Source organism: Canis lupus, chromosome 23 (assembly GCF_011100685.1).
Source record: "Canis lupus familiaris isolate Mischka breed German Shepherd chromosome 23, alternate assembly UU_Cfam_GSD_1.0, whole genome shotgun sequence".
Taxonomy (NCBI): domain Eukaryota; kingdom Metazoa; phylum Chordata; class Mammalia; order Carnivora; family Canidae; genus Canis; species Canis lupus.
This window is the reverse complement of record NC_049244.1, coordinates 33,878,909-33,897,397: the sequence shown is the minus strand read 5'-3', so window position 1 is coordinate 33,897,397 and position 18,489 is coordinate 33,878,909. Positions and strand designations below refer to the sequence as shown.

The window sequence follows — 18,489 nt, the reverse complement described above, 5'->3', positions numbered from 1 at the left end:
ATGTAGCAACAGAAAAAGAAAAGAGGGCAGACTGGGTGGCTCAGCGGTTTAGCGCCGCCTTCAGCCCGGGGCCTGATCCTGGCGTCCCGGGATTGAGTCCCATGTCAGGCTCCCTGCATGGAACCTGCTTCTCCCTCTGCCTGTGTCTCTGCCTCTCGCTCTCTGTGTGTCTCTCATGAATGAATAAATAGAATCTTTTAAAAAAGAAAAAAAGAAAAAGACAAATGATGACACCTTTTACATTTGCACGGAATAGGTTTTCTCTTGTGTGATTTAACAAATGGAAGAGTTCTACAGCCTGGTTTGCCTGCCTCACCTCCTGGATGCTGTTCAAGCTTTGTTTTGTTGAACAATCAGATACCCAAGTCTTTTGCCTTGTGGAAGATGAGTATATGCAGTGCTTGTTATATGCAGGTGCAGGTCATGTGGCCTATCTGGGAACTCTCTAGTTATTATAAATCTAATTATGTCAGAGAATGTGCAATCTACTTCCAGTCTTCTCCATTCCTAGCTGCTTTCTTAAAATCCTTAACATAAGTTCAGTGGGGTTTGCTATAAATATAGCTCATGTGATACATGATTAATGCATCAATTACATTGTGATTACAAAGTATTAATTGCTTCTTTTTTTTTTTTAAGAAATATCTTTTTAAAAAGAAGACTGGGGGGAAAAACAAAAAATGGAGAAAAAGAAAGCATCATCAGCTGTTTAAAATCAAATAAAAAGGTGTTTACTACCTAATCATATTTATAACACTTTGAAACTATTTTCTTCAACTTATATTCAAGTGATTTTACAGCAAAAACAGGTAAGCACATGACTTTTATTTCTATTACAATTGTCTACTAATAATCATCTCAATAAACAAAGAGAGACTGACAAAGATAATGAAATATGAACTAAAAGGCTTTAAAAGTAGATGTGGTGAAAATAAAAAATTGTACATCAATGCTTTAATTGTATTTGCTGACTCCTATTGCTTAGTGGGAGAAGCCAGGGCTGCCACCCAGTGGCAATGTAAGTCTTCAAATGATTTTAAGAGTTAAAGAATAAAAATTACTTAAAATAATTAAAAAAAATAATCCAAAAACCTCAGGAATTAGACAATTTCAATTTTAACATCAGTAATTTTGGTGTATTAAATACTTATCTATAACACATTAAAGAATAGAAACATTCATTTGCTTAGGCCGCACTGGGGAAATTTTTAAAAATACCATAAGATTTCCTAATACTGAAAGTAATTTTGCTTAAATTTAAATTCCAGAACAAATTATGTCGGAGAGGATAGCTAAGACCACAAAATACAGCTGTTTTCTTCTGTGACCTGCAGAAGTAGATTCAATACTCTATAGTAGCCTCTCATTCATACACCCAAGCTTCTGTTTAGTAAACAAAAACAATAGAAACTCTCCAAAAGTAAGATTTCAAAAATAACCTTCTCTAACCATTTGGCACATCCCATCTTTTCCTCAGGTATGATCAATTTTAGTGTCTCAGTCAACAAAACTCAAAGCTGAAAGGAGGAAAAGAAAATAGCAGAAATACTATACCTAATACTGATAGACATGTTTGGGGAGGGGAGACAAGTATCTCACTGCCTCCTACTTCCCCAACATTTGGCTGCAGCTTTTTTCACACTGACACAGATACAACATGCCCCAATACAAGATGCTTTGTCAAAATAACACTAGGGGAAAAAAAAAAACATAACACTAGGGCATCCATTTATAGTTTAAAAAGCTAAATATCTCAGAGACTGCTTTATTCTCTTAAATAACCAGGTAAGAAGCAACCCCACAAAAAAGTCCTAGAAGTTTAGATTTTTGTTTCCAACAGTTGCAAATTAAAAGTGTACAAGATACGTTTTCAAACCTATGTCCCATTTGTTTTGCTTTACAATGAAGACAATGAATATTTTTTAAAAATGGCAGACACAACATACTTGATATTTACAATGGCTTGCAACAAATACCTGAAAATAATTTCTAATTATCCATTTATTATTGCTATTTAGTCACAGAAAAGAACATTGTCCAAGAAATTTATTTTAGCATATGCCATATACTGATATAATAATTTTATATGAAGAGAAACCATTGCAGAAGTGACCTAAATATGGTGCCCTTACAAGGAAATAAAGAAAAAAACCAATAAATTCTTCCATGTAAAGACTTTCGATCTGCATCATCTTTAGAAAATATAAAACCTTAATATTAGAAGCAAAGAGAAAAACAGACAAGAAACAATAAAACAGAAGACCAAGGATAAGGAACTGCTTTATGCAGATGCTTTGCATATGTAGTATATATGTATGGGCTGAGTTATAATAAAAATACTTATGTATCACACTCAATTCTCATGTAGAGTCAGAAATCAATTTCCAATCAAATATGATTGGATTGACATTTTCTCAGTCTTCAATTACATGATGAGTTATAGCTTTATAGCAGTCACTTCTGGTCAGCATTATCATGACAAATGCTTGATAAGATACAGTTTTTCTCCTTGTTCACTTGTAAAAATTGGTGCCTTTTTGTAATGTTCTACAAGTTCTTCCATGGTGCTGAATTTACGCTGCCCAATGCAGTAGACAGTCTCTTTTAGTTGGACTTTAAAATGCTTGTTTTTCCCTTGTGCTTTTAGTGATACAGAGAAATCATTTGGCTAAAAGAGAAAAAAATACATAGGGTAAACATTTTGAAAGATATCTATTAGCATTTTTATATTACACTAATAATAATAAAGTGCTCAAATCTTAGCTAAGTACTAGGCACTATGCTATTTACATAGATTATCTCCTTTACACCTCTAACCAACCCTTTTTAGAGATGACAAAATCAAGGCCAAGAAAAGCTAAGTTGCTCAAAATCATCCATGTAGTTAACAAGACAGCCAGGATGCAAACCCAAGCAGCCAGACTCCAAAGTCTCTTAAATAATATGCTCTAACACCCATGGCAAATCCTTTAGTTTAACATCTGAAGCACAAGAGCTATCTTCTCTCCTTCAGACAACTGGAGAAACACATGAGAAAACATGAGTTAATGTGAGCTAACAGTAGCTATCTCATAGACTAGCTCAGATATTCGGCTGAATTCTTAAAGACAATAGACACTAATGAGAGGTCATAAACTCAAATGCCTACAAGGGTCAAAAGACATATAAACAAATGACAGGGTGGACAGAGAGAAGGAACAGTGCATGGCCAATTTAAAGAAAGTGGCCACTTAGTGGTGATTGTTGTCTTGTAGAAATACAGGCAAGGTTGGCAGGCCTTCCAATTTTATTTTTATTTATTTATTTAAAAAAAAGATTTATTTATTCATTCATTCATTCATTCATTCAGGGGGAGGGAGGGAGGGGGGGGGAGAGAGATAGTAGAGACACAGGCAGAGGGAGAAGCAGGCTCCATGCAGGAAGCCTGACACGGGACTGGATCCCGGGTCTCCAGGATCACACCCCGTGCTGCAGGCGGCGCTAAACCGCTGCACCCCGGGGCTGCCCAGGTCTTCCAATTTTAAAAGGAAGTCTGTCACCTGACTTTTTATAGTAAATTTCCCAATATTTAAATACTGGTAACAAATTCAAATGTTTAAAAAACATTGTTCATGTCAAACAAAATATCCTGTTTGAAATCTTTACTTTAAAAATTCTAGGGATGCTTGGGTGGCTCAGTGGTTGAGCATCCCTTCAGCTCAGGGCCTGATCCTGGGGTCTCAGGACTGAGTCCTGCATTGGGCTCCCCGCAGGGAGCCTGTTTCTCCTTCTGCCAATGTCTGCCATTCTCTGTTTCTCATGAATAAATAAAATCTTAAAAAAAAAAATCCTACTGCTAAAAATGATGGTGCATGTTGGCTAATATCCATGCTCAATTACCCACCAAGAAAACAGTGTTTTGTAACCAAGCTACTTTCTTACTTTTTGTTGTTTTTTTTAACCTAAACACTTTTCTGAACAGTCTAAAAGTTTTATATAGTTACTGACAAAGTTTCAAATAGTGGGCTTCTTGGAAACATCCTATACCTATGGTTACTCTTATCACCTGCTCTAAGGTCACTCATTTCCTAATGCTTCTTGCTCACTGCTTGTCCTAGAAAGATAGATCAAGTCAGGCATCTAACAGAAAACAAATCCCACCACTGTTCCCTATCATTGATCCTGCTCTTCCTGAGGGGTTATGTACAGGCCTCATTTCCTGAACTTCATATCAAGCAGTTCAATTACCTCTCTTTTCTTCCCTCCCTTTTATAAACATATACACGCTATACGCAAGTGCACATACACACACCAGATAAGTTTTCTTCTGACTTTAAATCTTTTCTACAATCACACATTCACATTTATAGAACTACATACACAGAAACAAAGCCAATACTAATGATCTGAAAACTGGAAAAGTAGTGGTATCCTTTTAAAAGGAAAAATAAAGACCAGTTAAATGAATAGGACCAAATTCTAATATTCTAAACAGTAATCAAAAGAGCCTACATAACTATTATTCCATTTTTATGGTTTCATAGTTTTACTAATATTAGAAAAAATATCTTTTATTGCAAATACATTTCAAAAACAGTGAGTATTAAAATAGGTTTCTGAGGTAAATAATAAAAGTGTATTCCAACTTCCAAACAACCAATCTATGAACAAACTTAAATCTCAATTTCTTTAATTTAGGGATTTCCTTTTATAAGGATGACAGCACATCCAATATGCAATTTAAAAAATGTTTTCTCAGGTGCACCTAGGTGGCTCAGTCAGTCAATCTTCTGACTCTCGATTTCAGCTCAGGTCATGATATCATGGTCGTGAGATTGAGCCCCGAGTCAGGCGCTGCATTGAGTGTGGAACCTGCTTGAGATTCTCTTTTCTCCTCTGCCCCTCCCCACACACATGTGGGTGCACATACTCTCTTCCTCTCAAGAAAAAAAAAAAAAATTTCCCCCAGTTTAGTCCATTGCATTGTTTTAACTCTGAACAGAGAAGTCACAGTTCAGTTTTCTCCATTTTTCAGTGTAATGCAACAGAAGATATTTCAGAAATGCAAGACCAAAAGAATTCAAAAGGCCAAATAATCCAGCATAGTTTAATCACTGCTAGGGCTGTATTTTATTCAAAATAAATATGGTTGGAAAGAACATTGACTTTAGCTTCAGAAAATGTAAGTATACATCCCAACTTATCACCTGATTAATTTTAAAGCAGCAACTTACTCTTTCCAATCTTCTATTTATTTTTTTTTTAATACTCAGAGCTCTATTTCTATTTATTTGAAAATCAACTTACCGAAGATTCACTATCACGAATGAGGAAATCACCTTCATGCCCTCTTTCATTTAATGCCATTTCTGCTTGATGCCTGGTGACTTTCCCATAATACCATGGATTGCCAGCAAACTTTCCAGTGAGTGAAGGCCTAATGTAATCACACTGAGGAGGTGATGGTTCCAAACCTGAGGTTAATGGATTGTTCTGCATAATGGTAACATAGTTTTTTGGCACCAGACCAACCATTCCATTGATCTTCCTGCATTTCCACCATTCAGGGTCATTTTCAGGCTTTTCAATAACATCCATTACATCTCCTTTCTCAAAATTAAGTTCTTCATCATTGGACGAACTGAATGGGTAAAGAGCCTGTACCACATGCAACACTTGGCCAGTATTTAGGTTATTGACAACTGCTGCTAATTTTTCTGACAGAGAACCCACATGGTCACCCAAAGGACTGTCACCTTCCTCAGTTACATAGTTTGAAGGGAACCATCCAACTTGTCCATTGTAGCTACCTCGCCACCACCCATCACTGCATTTCTCCATGACGATCACCTTTGTCCCTTTTATCAATGACAATTCATCCTCTCTCTCTGCCATGTAGTTAAATTTTACATAAGCAGGCATGTTGAGATCATACAGACGTTCCCCTGGGTCAACAAAGCTATCATCAGCAGGTGATGCAGAATCTGGCACACTGTGTTTTCTTTTCACTTTTCCAATGCCTGTTCACATAAAAAGAGTAATAAAAGAATATAAGATAATGATAACCAAAAAATACAATTTTTCATTATTAAAAAAGGATCTTTACCTCTGTAGTTTTTTTAAGCCTTTAAATTTAGATAACAAATTTCTTCTTTTTTTCCTTTCTTTACATCTTCATGACTTGTTTATTTTATAACTGGAAGTTTGTACCTTTTGACTTCCTTCACAAATTTTTTTCACAACCAAACATATAAATCAGTTATTATATGACAGTTTATCCTCTCATCTTTTCTTTCAAAGGTGCTGAAATAATTGTATAACATAATGACAATTTCCCTAAATTTAACAAAATTTCTTCCAAATATAGATTATTTCTCTCATATCTACAACCTAAGTACATAGGTTCACCAAACCCCTATGCTTGTCTTACTTTATCAATCTAAATTCTATAATTAGCTGTATAAAAATAAAACAACAAATTACAACTTGATATGCAATATAAGTTGTAGGTCTGTCTGGGTAATCCTTTCATTTGCTTTCGTAGTTCCCATATCCATGCTGCTCTATTTACCTCATTATGTTTATTTTATTTTAAAGATTCTATTTATTTATTCATCAGAGAGAGAGAGAGAGTCAGAGACACAGGCAGAGGGAGAAGCAGGTTCCATGCACGGAGCCCGACGTGGGACTTGATCCCGGGGCCTCCAGGATCACGCCCTGGGCCGAAGGTGGTGCTAAACCACTGAGCCACCCGGGCTGCCCTGTTTATTTTATTTTATTTTATTTATTTTTGCCCTGTTTATTTTAAAGTAATACATTATTTCCTTGTTTTTCTCCCCTCACCCTCTTCACATGCGAGCTCCAGAAGAGCAGGGATTTTTGTTTACTTTGTTCACAGATACAAAACCAAAAATCTCAGACAGTGCTTAGTACATAGTAGATGCTTAATACATATTTGTTGAAAGAAATGAGAAAAGAACCACATGGTACTACCATCATAAATGTATGCTATGTCAACTTTGATCATGTGTTTTCACTGCTGATCATTTCTTAGCACATGATTTTGTGTTCTGCTTTTTTTTTTGTTTGTTTGTTTTGTTGGTTTTTTTTGTGTGTGTGTTCTGCTTTTACTGAGAAAATGGAGGCACTCCTAGATAAAACTCCTCAAACCTTCTCACTATCTCAAAACTCCTTATTACCCTCAATCTTTTTCTTCATGCAAATTTTCAATCTCTGATCCTCCCAGGATTTTAAATACCATTTTTCCTGCCTCTTTTGGGACTCTTGGCCATCCCTGTTTCCCTCCTACTCAGATCCTTCTACTGTCTAAAAACATACTCAGATCATTTCCATTCCAAAATAAAGTTACTTCAATCCTGCTACTCCTTTTGAACTATACCATTCTTTAAACATGGTAAAAAGACTCTTTTTCCCTTCAACTTCTTCACCATTCACTCACTCATTCCTAACTTCTTATGATCTGATCCTTTAATCTCTACCATTCTACCAAACTACTCAATAAAAACCATTCTTATAAAAATTGTGTCATCTCTTTACTGCCAATCAATAACTTTTAGAGCCCTCATTCTTTTCAAACTCTCAAGGCAGCAACTAAGATCACAGATTATTCTATTGTTTTTCTCCTTTAACTTCCCTGAGAGTCTCCTGTCTTACCTACTGACCTGTTTAAATATTTTTATTTATCTCTGTCTGGGCTCCCCTAAACCTTGTTATAAAATTGTACTGTATTTTCTGTCTTCCTTCTTTAATACGAGTTTCCTGAAGGCAGGAAAAAATACCTTTGTATTTTCAGCACCCACATAATAGGAACAAAATAAATGTTTGCTGAATGAAAAAGTGAAGAGATTCCTCAGTTAAAAGCGTTTCCCAAAATATGATGCCTGAACTTCCTCTCTACTTCAAGGATATCTTATACTTTTGTTTTTTGTAACTTCTGTATAGAAGGTTCTAATAAGGTCTCTCTGCAGGTCTAAGCTCTGTCTGGAATTCAAGAACTATGATTCCAACTGTCACTAGACGCCTACAGATTGTAGATATTTGCACTTCAAATACAACAAATACAAGACATCTCTAAATAAAAATAACCTCTCCCATGCCAATAAATCAGTTCCCTGCCTCTCAGCTTCTTTACTTGTAGTTAATATCATCCCAAAAAATCCCCACATCAGGAATTTCTGGCAGAGTAGGGAATTCTATGGCTCCATTTGCCCAGAAAGGCAACTAATGAGCTGACAGATGATGTCAAAATCAACTTTTGCAGAACTCTGGAATCTAGTAAAAAAATTTTACAAAACTAGGGCAAAGATTAGTGAAAAAAGAAGCTGCTGCTTTGTAGTAAGAATGCTATGGCATTTTAAATCACTTGCCGATCATCTTTTACATCCCAAATCAGTAGTGGCTTTGAGGACAGTAACTGGCACTCCTAATGCCAGAGGGAGCAATACAGATCTTATTCTCAAAGAATTATGACTGTGGGTTTCAAGCTGTTTGGCGGCCATGTGAAGGATAGGCATAAAAGCTTGCCTTGGTTTTACTGGACCTGGAACGTTCTCATTCTTTTCCTGAAATCATTTAATTGATGTAGCAGCCTGGAGAAAGGGGCAAAAACTAGGACAAGGCACAGACTGAAAACCCCAGCAAGGAAAAGACAGAACACCAACTTCAGAGGCCACACAGGACAAAGAATATAGACTTTACAAAAATAGTTTAGAAAACTCACTAAACAAGTAAACAACCTATAATAAGAAGCAACAACAAACCATAGCGGGGGTAGAATCTGATGATAGAAGAAAAAACTGTCAATCAAGAATTCTATACCCAGCAATATTGTCCTTCAAATTTGAAGGAAAAATTAAGACACTCCTAGGTAAACAGAAACTGAAGGAGTTTGTCACACTAGGTTCATGCTAAATAAATGCTGAAGAAAGTCCTCTAGGCTGAAATGAAAGGACACTAAACAGTAACTTAAAGCCATATGAGGAAGTAATAGTAAAGGTAGCTTCGTTCATAAATATAAAAGCCAGTATTCTTATTTTTTTGGTTCGTAAATCCTCTTTTTTTTTTTTCCTATATGATTAAGATACAAATTTATAAAACAGTAATTTCAAATCGAGGTTAATGGGCAAACAATGTATAAAAACAGAACTTTATGGGGCAGTTGGTTAAGCTTCAGACTCTGGTTTCATAAGCTTCAGACTCTCAGGATCGTAAGATGGAGCCCTATGTGGGGCTCTCTGCTCAGCAGGGAGTCTGTTTCTCCCTCTCCCTCTGTGCTCGCTCATGCACTCTCTCTCTCAAATAAATAAAATCTTTAAAAAAAAATTCTCAAAAAAAAAAAATCTCTCTCCTTCTCCCTCCATCCCTACCCCCCTTTCTAAAATAAAATAATAAATCTTAAAAAAAAAAAAAGATGAACTGTAAAGGAGTAGTTTTATATACCAGCTAAATTTACATCATTTCAAAAATGACTGTTAAAAAGTTAAAATGTTAATTATAATCCTCAGGGTAATCACTAAGGAAAAGCTAAAAATAAAAAAAGAAAGAAACGAGAAGGGAAAATGGTACATCAGGAGAAAAATCAATTACAAAAGAAGTCAGTAGTAGAAGAATTGAGGGGAGAAAAGGCATGCAACATACAGGAAACAAATAGCAAAACAGTAGGCATGGGGCGCCTGGGTGGCTCAGCGGTTGAGCGCCTGCCTTCGGCCTAGGGTGTGATCCTGGAGTCTCTGGATCGAATCCCATATCAGGCTCCCCACATGGAGCCTGCTTCTCTCTGCCTATGTCTCTGACCGCCCCCCCCTCGCTCTCGCTCTGTCTCTCATGAATAAATAAAATCTTCAAAAAAAAAAAAAACAAACAGTAGGCAGCTTTCCTTACCTGTAATTACTTTAAAATATAAGTGAATTAAAATAATGGACTAAAGGGACAAAGGTTGGCAGAATGGATTTAAAAACAAGATCCAACTCCATGCTATCTATAAGCACTCACTTGAGATCCAGAGATACAAACAGGTAAAGCAAAAGGACAGAACAACATATTCCATGAAAATAGTAACCAAGAGAATGGTTGTATTAATAACAGACAACACAGTCCTTAAGACACAGGTTGTTAAAGGAGACAAAAGACATTATTATGTATTGATAAAAGGGTCAATCCATCAAGAGGATACAAACATTATACACACCTAGTAAGAGAGCTTCAGGATATATAAAGCAAAACTGACAGAATTAAAGGGAGAAACTGACAGTTCTACAATATAGTTAGAGACTTTAATACTTTTCAATAATGAGTAGATCTAGACAAAAATTTATTAAGGAAATAGAGGACCTGAAAAATACTATAAGTTAATTAGACCTAACAGACATATAGAACACTGATATATATTTTTTTAAATTTTATTTATTTATGATAGTCAGAGAGAGAGAGAGAGAGAGAGAGAGAGAGAGAGAGAGGCAGAGACACAGGCAGAGGGAGAAGCAGGCTCCATGCACCGGGAGCCCGACGTGGGATTCGATCCCGGGTCTCCAGGATCGCGCCCTGGGCCAAAGGCAGGCGCCAAACTGCTGCGCCACCCAGGGATCCCTAGAACACCGATAAACAACAACAGAATATACAGTTTTCTCCAGTGCACATAGAACACTCTCCAAGATAAACCATATGTTAGGCCACAAGACAAATCTAAATACATTTAAAGAGACTGAAATCATACAAAATATCTTCTCTGACCATAATGGAATGAAACTAAAAATTAACAGAAAGCAAAACTGGAAAATTCACAAATATATGTAAATTAACACACTAAAACAACTGGTAGGTCAAAGAAAAAATTACAGGTGAGATTTAAAAATACTCTGAGACATACGGCAATAAAAACACAACATACCAAAATCTACAAGCTGCAGCAAAAGCAGTGCTCAGAAGGAAATTTTTTAAAAATTTTATTTATTTAGTTATTCATGAGAAACACAGAGAGAGAGAGACAGAGACATAAGCAGAAGGAGAAACAGGCTTGATCCAGGGATCACGACCCAAGCCAAAGGCAGATGCTCAACCACTGAGCTACCCAGGTGCCCCTCAGAAGGAAATTTATAGCTCTAAAAGCTTATGATAAAAAAGGAAAATTTTTTTAAAGAAGAAATTTTTTTTAATTTATTTTTTATTGGTGTTCAATTTACTAACATACAGAATAACCCCCAGTGCCCGTCACCCATTCACTCTAAAGAAGAAATTGATCTCACTCAAATCAATAACCTAACTTTATCCCTTAGAGAACTAGAGAAAGATCAAACTAACCCAAAGCTAGAAGAAGAAAAAAATAATAATAAAGATCAGAGCAGAGATAAACACAAGAATACAAAAGAATACAAAAACAAAGAGTCAATGAAACTACATGAAATACAAAACAATGAAAAAGTTGTTTTTGAAAATAGCAAAATTGACAAGACTCAAATTACTAAAATCAGAAATAAAGTGGGATTTACTAGAAACCTAACAGAAATAAAATAAGAAAAAAAAAACACTATGAACACTTGTACACTAATAAATTAGATAACCTAGATGAAAAGAACAAATTGCTAAACACACAAACTCAAGAACCAATAGAAAAATTGGACAGATCTGTCACAAGTAAAAGAGTAAATCAGTAACCAAAAACTTCACAATAAGGAAAAGTCCAGGACTGAGTAACTTATCAATTCTACCAAACATTTCCTTCTCAAATTTCTACAAAAGAGATAGAAGGAAACATTTCGTAACTCATTCTATTGAGGTCAGCACTACCCTGGTATCAAAGCCAGATAAAGTTATCACAAGAAAAGTATTGACCAATATACCTTATGAATATAGATTGAAAATTCCTCAGGGTGCCTGGGTGGCTCAGTCTGTTAAGCATCTGCCTTTAGCTTGGGTCATGATCCCAAGGGTCCTGGGATCAAGCTTCCCACATTGGGCTCTCTGCCTGGTGGAAAGCCTCCTTCTTCCTCTCCCTCTGCCTGCCCCTCTCCCTGCTTGTGCTCTGTCAAGTAAATAAAAAATTTTTAAAAATTCCTCAACAAAATAATCAATTCTTGCTATTCGTGGTAGTTACATTCAATAAAGTTACCATGAAATACCTACAAACCTCTCTGTTCACAACATTTGTATCAACCAAGCAATATATAACCTTGCTTCACACTTTATTTAATGTAAAATATTAACAATGAACTTTGGCCCACATCACTGTAACTCATACCTAAATGAAGCTTACCTGACACATATTTTTTCCATGAGGCAAATCACATCTTTCTTGCACTTAGGAATACTAGGCAATACTTTAGGGCTGTGCTTGGGGGACGGGGGCATTTTAAACAGCAAAATCATAAACAAACCAAAAAAAGGGTAACAATGGCTCAGTGGTTTAGCGCCACCTTCAGCCCAGAGTGTGGCCCTGGAGACCGGGGATCAAGTCCCATGTCAGGCTCCCAGCATGGAGTCTGCTTCTCCCTCTCCTGTGTCTCTGCCTCTCTCTCTCTCTCTCTCTGTCTCTCTCATGAATAAATAAACAAAATCTTAAAAAAAAAAAAGGCATAACAATGAGAAAGTCATGGCACTAAATAGACTCCTTATTCACAATACGAGAGCTGAAACAAAAAGGCAGACCATCTCCTTGTTCAACCTCAGCTGGCAATATGTGCATCAGACAACTCAAAATTTATGCTACTCTGCACATGTCCACAAAAGCATCACAATGATCAATTTGGGACTTCCAAATAAAATTTTAGCAAGTAGGCAAATTCACAAATATGGAATCTGCTAAAAACAGGGATTATCTATACTAGCAAACAACATAGCAATATATTAATAGGAACGTACATCATGATAAAGGGATATTTGTCCCAGGAATAGAAGAGTAATTCAACAGTTAACAATATGAAAATCAGTATTATTACATACCACATTAATATAAAGAAAAAACCCCAAATTATCTCAACTGATGCAGAAAAAGCACGGGATAAAATCTAATATCATTTCATGATAAAAGTACCAGCCAACTAGGAATATAAAGGAATTTCCTCAACATCATAAAGGGCATTTACTAAAAACAACAACAACAACCTGCAGTTACCATCACATTCAAAAGTAAAAGACTGAAAGCTAAGATCAGGAACAAGACATGGATGCCCTTTCACCCACTTCTATTCAACAATGTACTGGAAGCAGTAGCTAGGACAATTACGTAAGAAAAAGAAAAGAGATCCAAACAAGAAAGGAAGAAGTAAAATAATCTTTATTTGCAGATGACATGATCATAAATACAGAAAATGTTTATTTCTGTATGTGTGTAACACCAAAAATGTTATAATAAGCAAATTTGCAAGATACAAAAATCAACACACAAAAACCAACTGCATTTCTATATACTAGCAGAGAACAGTTCTAAGAGGAAAATGAGAAAACAATTCCATTTATGATAGCATACATAATCAAATACATAGGTTAAACTTATTGATCAAGGAGGTACAAGACCAGTATACCAAACACTACAAAATACTACTAAAATTAAAGCAGATCTAAGAAAAGACATTCTGTGTTTATGGATTTGAGGGCTCAATATTTTTAGATGGTAACACTATCCAAAGTGATCCATAGATTCCATGTAATTCTTTTCAAAGTTCTAATATTCCTTTTTTTGCAGAAATAGAAATGCTGATTCTAAAATTCATATGGAATTGCAAGGGACCCAAATTATCAAAAAAAATCTTAAAGAAATGAAAACAATGGGTAGCCTGGATGGCTCAGTTGGTTGTGTCCAACTCTTAATTCCAGCCCAGGTCATGATCTTAAGGTCATGAGATCAAGCCCATGTTGGACTCCACGCTGGACATGAAGCCTGCTTAAGATTCCCTCTCTCCATCTCCCTTTGCCACCACCCCCCAAAAAAAGCTGAAAAGAAAAATGGGGGATTTTCACTTCACAATTTCAAAATTCACTTCTAAGCCACATAGTAATCAAAACAGTACAGTACTAGCATAAAAGGACATACAGACCAACAGAACAGAGCTGAGCGTTCTGAGATAAACTCATACATCTATGGTCAACAGATTTTAGACAAGGGTGCCAGACCATTTAATGGGGGGAAAGAACAGTCTCTTCAACAAGTAGTGCTAGGAGAAATGGATATCCATATGCAAAAGAATGAAGTCAGACTCCTAATTTGCACAACAAACAAAAATTAACTCAAAATGGATCAATTACTGAAATATAAGAGTGAGGACTTTAAAACTACTGGAAGAAAACATAAGGGAAAATCTTTATGACCTGGGAGTAGCAATGAATTCTTAGATTTGACCCCAAACGCAGAAGCAAAAAAAAAAAAAAAAAAAAAGATTACATACAGTCTACAGTCTAAATCCAGAACACATAAGGAACTCTTGGAACCCAGCAGCAAAAGAACCTATTTCAATAACAAGCAAAGGACTTGAACAAACATTTCCCCAACAAAGATATAAAATGCCCAAAAACAGATGCAAAGATGTTCAACATCATTAGTCTTTAGGGAAATGCAAATCTAAGTACAATGAAATACATTTTCACACCTATTAAGATAGCTATAACAAAACAAAACTAAACCAAAACAGGGAAAATAACAAGTGTCCATGAAGATATGGAAAAAACGAACCCCTCCAACACTGTTGATCAAAATGTAAAATGGGGTGAGGCGAGCGGAGCCAGGGTCGAGAGCAGAGGCCGAACTCAGGATCTGACAAGATGGCCGGGCTGCCCCGCAGGATTATCAAGGAAACCCAGCGTTTGCTGGCAGAACCAGTTCCTGGCATTAAAGCAGAACCAGATGAGAGCAACGCCCGTTATTTTCATGTGGTCATTGCTGGCCCCCAGGATTCCCCCTTTGAGGGAGGGACTTTTAAACTGGAACTATTCCTTCCAGAAGAATACCCGATGGCAGCCCCTAAAGTACGTTTCATGACCAAAATTTATCATCCTAATGTAGACAAGTTGGGAAGAATATGTTTAGATATTTTGAAAGATAAGTGGTCCCCAGCACTGCAGATCCGCACAGTTCTGCTATCGATCCAGGCTTTGTTAAGTGCTCCCACTCCAGATGATCCGTTAGCAAATGATGTAGCGGAGCAGTGGAAGACCAACGAAGCCCAAGCCATAGAAACAGCTAGAGCATGGACTAGGCTATATGCCATGAATAATATTTAAAATCCATCTGATTATCAAGTGTGCATCACTTCTCCTGTTCTGCCAAGACTTCTTCCTTTTTTGTTTGCATTTAATGGACACAGTCTTAGAAACGTTACAGAATAAAAGCCCAGACATCTTCAGTCCTTTGGTGATTAAATGCACACTAGCAAATCTATGTCTTTTCCTGATTCACTGTTGTAAAGCATGAGCAGAGGCTAGAAGTACTATTTGGATTGTTGTGAAACGTTTAAAAGCAGTGGCCCCTCTCTGCTTTTATTCATTTCCCCCATCATTGTTTAAGTATAAAGCACTGTGAATGAAGGTAGTTGTCAGGGTTAGCTGCAGGGGTGTGGGTGTTTTTCTTTATTATTATTTTTGAGGGGGAGAGGTAGTTTTATTTTAATTTTATGGGCTCCTTTCCCCCTTTTTATGGTGATCTAATTGCATTGGTTAAAAGCAGCTAATATGCTCTCTAGCCAAGTCTAACTTTATTTAGACGCTGTAGATGGACAAGCTTGATTGTTTGAACCAAAATGGGAACATTAAACAAACATCACAGCCCTAATAACATTGTGACTTTGCTGTCAAGTGTAGAATCCTTCCTTCAAGAAAAAGCTTGTGAGCATTTTGTATGGCTTGTCTGGAAACTTCTGTAAATCTTATGTTTTAGTAAAATATTTTTTGTTATTCTAAAAAAAAATGTAAAATGGTACTACTGCTATGGAAAACAATGGTCCCTCAAAATGTTAAAAATTTAATTACCATATGATAATTCCACTCCCAGGTATATACTCAAAAGAACTGAAAACACATATTCAAATACTTACACACAAATGTTCATAGTTTCACTATACACAATAGCCAAAAGGTAGAAACAACCCAATGTCCAGCAACAGAGTAATGGAGAAACAAAATAAGGCATACATCCATATAATGGAATATTATTCAGCCATAATACTACCACACAGAAAAACCTTAAAAATAGGATGTCATGTGAAATAAACCTGACACAAGAGATCACAATCACATGCTATATAATTCCATTTACATGAAATAGCCACAATGGGTAAATTCATATAGACAGCAGATTAGCAATTGCCAGGGGATGAAGGGAAGGTATAATGGGGAGTGACTGCTTAATAGGAAATGGGGTTTTATTTTGGGGTAAAACGGTTTGGAATTTGACAAATGTGATGGTCACACAACACTGTCAGCATACTAAATGCCACTGCATTATATACTTTAAAATGATTTTGCTATATGAATTTTACCTCATAAATATCTTTTTTCTTAAAAGATTCCCACCATCAAATCCTTATTTCCTTTCTGCCAACACTTTCCATTCCCACTATCCCTATGCTTTTTCAGGCCATTTTGTTGTGTTTGAATCTTCAATACCCTCTAAACTGGTTTCCTTACTAATCCAATCTGTGTCACTCCAACCCATCATCCATAAATACAGTTGCAATCACATGACATTATTGCTCAACAGTCAACAGTGTGGCTCTTTATTGCCTATCAAATTAAGAGAAATACTCTTCCTAGAATCTATATAGCCTTCTCTAGAATGTCCTCACTCTTCCTTTCTAGGCTTATGGTGTAGAGTACTGAAAACAGTATAGACTATGAATGAGCCTTTGGGTTCAAATCCCAGCTATACCACTTACTGTAGTAACTTGAGCAAACAATTTCACTTTTCTGAACTTAGAAATGTAGAAAACACCACTTACTACCACAGTGTTGTAAGAAGTGAATAAATGTTTAAAAAGTGAATAAAAGGGACACCTGGGTGGCTCAGCAGTTAAGCGCTTGCCTTTGGCCCAGGGCGTGATCCTGGAGTCCCAGGATCAAGTCCCACATCGGGCTCCCTACATGGAGCCTGCTTCTCTCTCTGCCTGTGTCTCTGCCTCTCTCTCTCTGTGTCTCTCATGAATAAATAAAATCTTTTGAAAAAAGTAAATAATGTAAATAGCACAATACATATAGTAATTGTTAAATAAAAGATTCCTTCCATATGCCCTGCAATGAAACTTCCTAAATCTTCATAAAAATGGGCCACTTAAATCCCCTGAATAAATAATTTCAATCTTCAGGATTTTGTTTTCCTTGTGTGCTAGTTTCTTTCCAAAACCTTACTAAAATTTCTGCCTCTCAGGGCACCTGGGTGGCTTAGTTAAGGTGTCTACTTTCAACTCAGGTCATGATCCTGGGGTCCTGGGATTGAGCCAGGCATCCAGCTCCCTGATGAGTGGGAAACTTGCTTCTCCCTCTCCCTCTGTTGCTCCCCTTGCTTGTTTGCTCTCCAATACCCACCCCTCAAATAAACAAACAAACAAATAAAATCTTTAAAAAACCCACAAACTTCTGCCCATTCAAGAAGTGCCTTTTCAAGTAACAATTCACTTCCCATTTTCTGTTTTCCAACAACCTTCATTTCCCTCCACCAACCCCCAATGATGTAAGCTCTTCTTTTTATAGCACCCTAGCACCTTGTACTTGTTGAGGTACTCGTATCCCAGCAGTTTTTGCGTTTGTTTTTTTAAGCTCATCTACTACAGCCATCAGCTTCCAGAAAGGAGGAATATTCCATGTCCCATTGATCTTTCGCATTTCCTATACTACTTAGAACTGTGTACGTACCAGATGCTCAATAAATATTTGTTAGATTGATTAAAATTGAAGAGTGACGTAAGCAAATACAAATTTTAAACTTGAAGCTAAAGGCTATTCCAAAATGATTTTTTTTTTTAATTTTGAAAAAGATGTCTAAGGCTAATTATACGTTGTCAAAAAAAGAATGAAGAATTTTTGGACAGACCCACCAATTAAAGTTCCAAGTGGGAAAACACCAAAAACAACTTATTTTAACTCTCAGAGGCCAGAAATATTTCAGGAGAAAAAAAAATACACTTAAAATATGTTTCCTATCCAACACAAAGCCCTCTAGGATCTCTTTAGGTGAGCATGTCTTCAACTTCATACTAACGCTAAGGCATATAAGCTCCTCAGTACCCAAAAAACCCAGGCTTTTCTAAGTCTCTGAGTTCCTTTGTCCATGATGGTTTTTTTTTTTTTTTAAATCTCAAACACATGCCACCCTCATTCTTCAAGATTCAAACAAAGTATCTTCTCAATGGAGATATCCCTCTCCCCTCAAACAGAATGGAGGTATTTTTTTTGTGCCACTACCATTCTTTGTAAATACTTTTAATCTAATGTTCAACTCTCTGTATACCAATATTTACTTGTTTGAAAATAAACACCTTTTTTAATCACTTCTCTAGCCCCACTGCCTGGACC

At 36.4% G+C, this 18,489-nt stretch overlaps 1 protein-coding gene, 1 long non-coding RNA gene and 1 pseudogene across 6 annotated transcripts in view; 2 read left to right on the top strand and 1 right to left on the bottom strand.

Moving 5' to 3' along the window:
* Positions 1-103: 103 nt before the first annotated feature.
* On the top strand, positions 104-6,021 carry LOC119865398. The gene is made up of 3 exons (XR_005377065.1): positions 104-809; positions 5,015-5,161; positions 5,253-6,021. It is a non-coding gene; the product is annotated as an uncharacterized LOC119865398 (long non-coding RNA).
* NCK1 (NCK adaptor protein 1) overlaps positions 805-18,489 on the bottom strand; it is a 76,728-nt gene continuing 59,043 nt past the window's right edge. For all 5 annotated transcript variants that reach the window (XM_038570970.1, XM_038570971.1, XM_038570972.1 and 2 more), the window contains 2 exons: positions 5,287-5,999; positions 805-2,668 (listed from right to left, as the gene is read on the bottom strand). In XM_038570970.1, coding sequence (XP_038426898.1) covers positions 2,474-2,668; positions 5,287-5,999 — 908 coding nt within the window. In that variant the 3' untranslated portion in view covers positions 805-2,473. The remainder of the gene's footprint in view (positions 2,669-5,286; positions 6,000-18,489) is intronic.
* LOC609136 (ubiquitin-conjugating enzyme E2N pseudogene) lies at positions 14,692-15,352 on the top strand (annotated as a pseudogene).